Source organism: Sorghum bicolor, unplaced genomic scaffold, assembly GCF_000003195.3.
Source record: "Sorghum bicolor cultivar BTx623 unplaced genomic scaffold, Sorghum_bicolor_NCBIv3 super_2265, whole genome shotgun sequence".
Taxonomy (NCBI): domain Eukaryota; kingdom Viridiplantae; phylum Streptophyta; class Magnoliopsida; order Poales; family Poaceae; genus Sorghum; species Sorghum bicolor.
The window spans coordinates 1-3,291 of NW_018396964.1; the positions used below are offsets into that span (position 1 = coordinate 1).

The 3,291-nt window shown below is 54.8% G+C and overlaps 1 protein-coding gene across 1 annotated transcript; it reads left to right on the forward strand.

Annotated features, from left to right (window-relative positions):
- The first annotated feature begins 815 nt into the window (after positions 1-815).
- LOC110431576 (leucine-rich repeat extensin-like protein 3) lies at positions 816-1,529 on the forward strand. Its single transcript, XM_021450685.1, has one exon. It carries the CDS (start codon positions 816-818, stop codon positions 1,527-1,529), a length of 714 nt encoding a protein of 237 aa, XP_021306360.1.
- The last annotated feature ends 1,762 nt before the right edge of the window (positions 1,530-3,291 follow it).

Sequence of the window (3,291 nt, forward strand, 5' to 3'; positions counted from 1 at the left end):
GACCTGCTGTTACCGCCGCTACCCCGATATTATCAGGCCTTGTTTAGTTTATAAAAAACAAAAAATTCTAAAATTTTCTATCACATCAAATCTTGCGACATAGAGAATTAAATATAAATAAAAAATAATTATTATACAGTTTATCTAAAAGTTATAAAATAAATATTTTAAACTTAATTAATTTATAATTATATAATAATTACCAAATTAAAACAAAAATGCTCCACTGCCAAAAACTCAAAACCTCACTCCAGCATAGCAGCGCCCACCGCCCAGCGCCCCAGGAACGCCGCCCTCCCTGGGCCGTGGGCCCCTTGGCTCTTTCTCGCGCTCGCCTTGCGATGGTGGGCGGGATCCGCTGCTCCGCCACGCGCGCTGTTACGGATATTTTCCGGGGTGATCTCATCTCCTCGGATTTCCTTTACGGGAGATCTATCCTAACTACGACTTCCCCCACGACGGCCTACGGGATATCACCCACGACTACGCACGTATCCGTGGAGACCGGTTCCACCTCCGTGATATCACCCACGACTCATCGTGGGCACGAGTTTACTTGGGGCGAGAGTTTCCTCTCCCCCCCCCGACTGTATAAATACTCGTGATCAATGAATAAACAAACACTCTGAGTTCATTCTATTCCTCTCTGTTCTCGTACTCTCGCATTCTACTCGTAACACGTTATCAGCACATCGCTCTCCCCTGCCCCAGAGGTGATAGCTCGGTTGGATAGAACATCGTCGAGGGATCGACCTTCGCCCAGGGCATCACCCCAAGGTAGAATCATGCCTTTCCCTCGCCGTAATCCTGCCTCAATGGCTTCTCTCATCCTCCAAATCGTCTGGATGGCGATGAACCGTGCCCGGACATTGGGCACACACTTCGGCAACAACCGCCTTCAGGCGGAACTACTGGAGGACATCCGGGAACTCCTTGGCGAGGCTCGCGGCTATCGCTTTCGTGGCGAACGCCGTGATCTCAACAGGAACCCCGGGCGTTTTCCTGTACGACGTCGTTTCGGGGGAAACCGACATGCAAACGTCGGCCCTCCGTCACGACGTTCGGTGGTGTCGTCCACGGCCTCGCCCGCGGCGCCATCCGCGGCTCCACCCGCGGCACCACCATCGAGGCCACCAACTCCACCGGCGCCTCCAGCGCCGGTCCTCGCCTTGCCGGCTCCACCCCGGCCTCGGTGCCCGCTCCACGGCGACGGCCCGTGCCCACCACCGCCACCATCCATGGTGGCCAGCCAATGGCTGTCACTGGGCATAGAGCCGCAGTCGCCGATTCGGTACCCGACGCCGACGCCGTCTTCTGAGCGGGCTGCGCACAGCCCGCCTCCGCGCCGTCCGTCTCCACCAACAATCGCGGCGCGGATGTCGGCGCCGACTCGTCTGCCGCCGTACTTCGTCGACCCGGCGCTCGCTGCTCCACCACCGCCGCCACCAACTCCGCCCCCGCGTCTCCGCCGCACGTGGATCAGCGTCCCCCACGGGCCTTCGGCTCGGGGACGCGCTCCACCGGCTTGAGCTTGTCCATCGGGGAAGGGGGAGGAGGAGGTGAGGGCGCTGCTGCTCCTCACCAGGGTTCGGAACCGGCTTCCATGGCTGCGGTTGGCCACGGCGTAAGCGGCTGCTGCTGCCTCGACTCTCGCCCGCGGCCGGACCAGGCGCACGCGCGGCAGCGCACAGCCGCGGCGATGGCGGACTGCCCCCGCGCGCGGATGCACGTGCCTGGCGCGGCTCGCGCCCCCAGCCCGACGCGGCGTCCCGCTGCTCGCGGACGGGGGCCGGCCCCGACCACGGTGGCTCGCCCCGACGCGCTGCTCGCCGCGGCAGCCTCGCGCGACGCCGGCCCCGTGCGCGCAGAGCACCAGGCCCCTCGCGTCTGCGACCGCGGCCGAGCGGCTCGCCTCCGCGCGGCGCGACCTCCCCCGCGCGCGGCCCGGCCGCCGGTGGCCGAGGCGGTCCTCGCGACGCGGCCTCGCCCCGCGACCGCGGCTCACGGGTGCGCGAGCCCGCTCAGCGTCCCGACCGCGCGGCCTGGCCACTCCTCTGGCACGGCCCCACGCGCGCGGATCGAGGGGGCCACGCGGGCCCCACGCGCAGGAGGCGCTCCTCCCTGTTGGCACCTGGCGGCGGCGGCTTGGAGCCGCCCTGCACCCTGGCGGCGGCGGCTGTTGGGCTGGGGGTTAGGGTTTGGAAACCCTAGCCCCTGGCTTATATATGGCCCACTCCCCCCTCCCCAATTGGACCAAATTGGTGGCCCAGGCCCAGGTTGGGGCCTGCGAGCTTTCAGCCTGGGCCAGTTATCATTGGCTTTTTTTTTGATGAATTAGCTAATTTTATTTATTTATTTACATAGCATTTTTCATTCCCTAAATTACATCAGTTTATTAGTCTATTTTTCTTGCAAATTTAGACCCTGGTGTAAATTGCATTGTAAATATTTTTACATTCCGCAATCATATTATGAATGAAAAATTTATTACATGTCGAACGTGTTTTGTCTTTACAATTCCCTATCACATGTATATATGTAAATATTTTTATGGTCAATTTTTCTCCCTATTTGGAATACTATTTTTCACTAGATGTCACCTTACTTTATTATTATTTTGGTAACCACAAGGTAGTACTCATACTACTGCGGGATTTATTCCTCAAAGTGCTCTCCCAAATTTAATAATAAACATACAAGGACTACATCCCAAAGTGAAAATATAAAATGGTCTACACCTCCATGGTGACTACCTATGTTCCACAAAATGAGAAATCAAAATACCATAAAACATATGCAAGTTTACCTTGCTACACATAAACAAGTCTACCTTGTTATTTACATACGCAATTTTACATTGCTTTACATACGCAATTTTACATTGCTTTACATACGCAATTTTACATTGTTTTACATATGCAATTTTACATTGTTTTTATATACACAATTTACATTGTTATATAAATATGCAATTACACTTTTGTTAATTTTACAACCCCGAAATTAATTAAATTTATGCAAATAAACATGTAGGCAATGGCCACCAAAGAGTCCGATGCCCAAGTTTCTTCTAAGAAGGAATTTGCCGCGCTAGCTCTTGATGGACACAACTTCCCTACATGGGCGATGGATCTCAAAGTGAGTCTATCGTTACGCGGAATGTATAGGGCAATTGACACTCCCAAACAGGGAGATGCTCCATTGTCTGAACCATCCAAGTACCATGCCTTATACATAATAAGGAACCACATCCATTCAGATCTCAGGGCTGTCGGAAGGAAGCTCGCACAC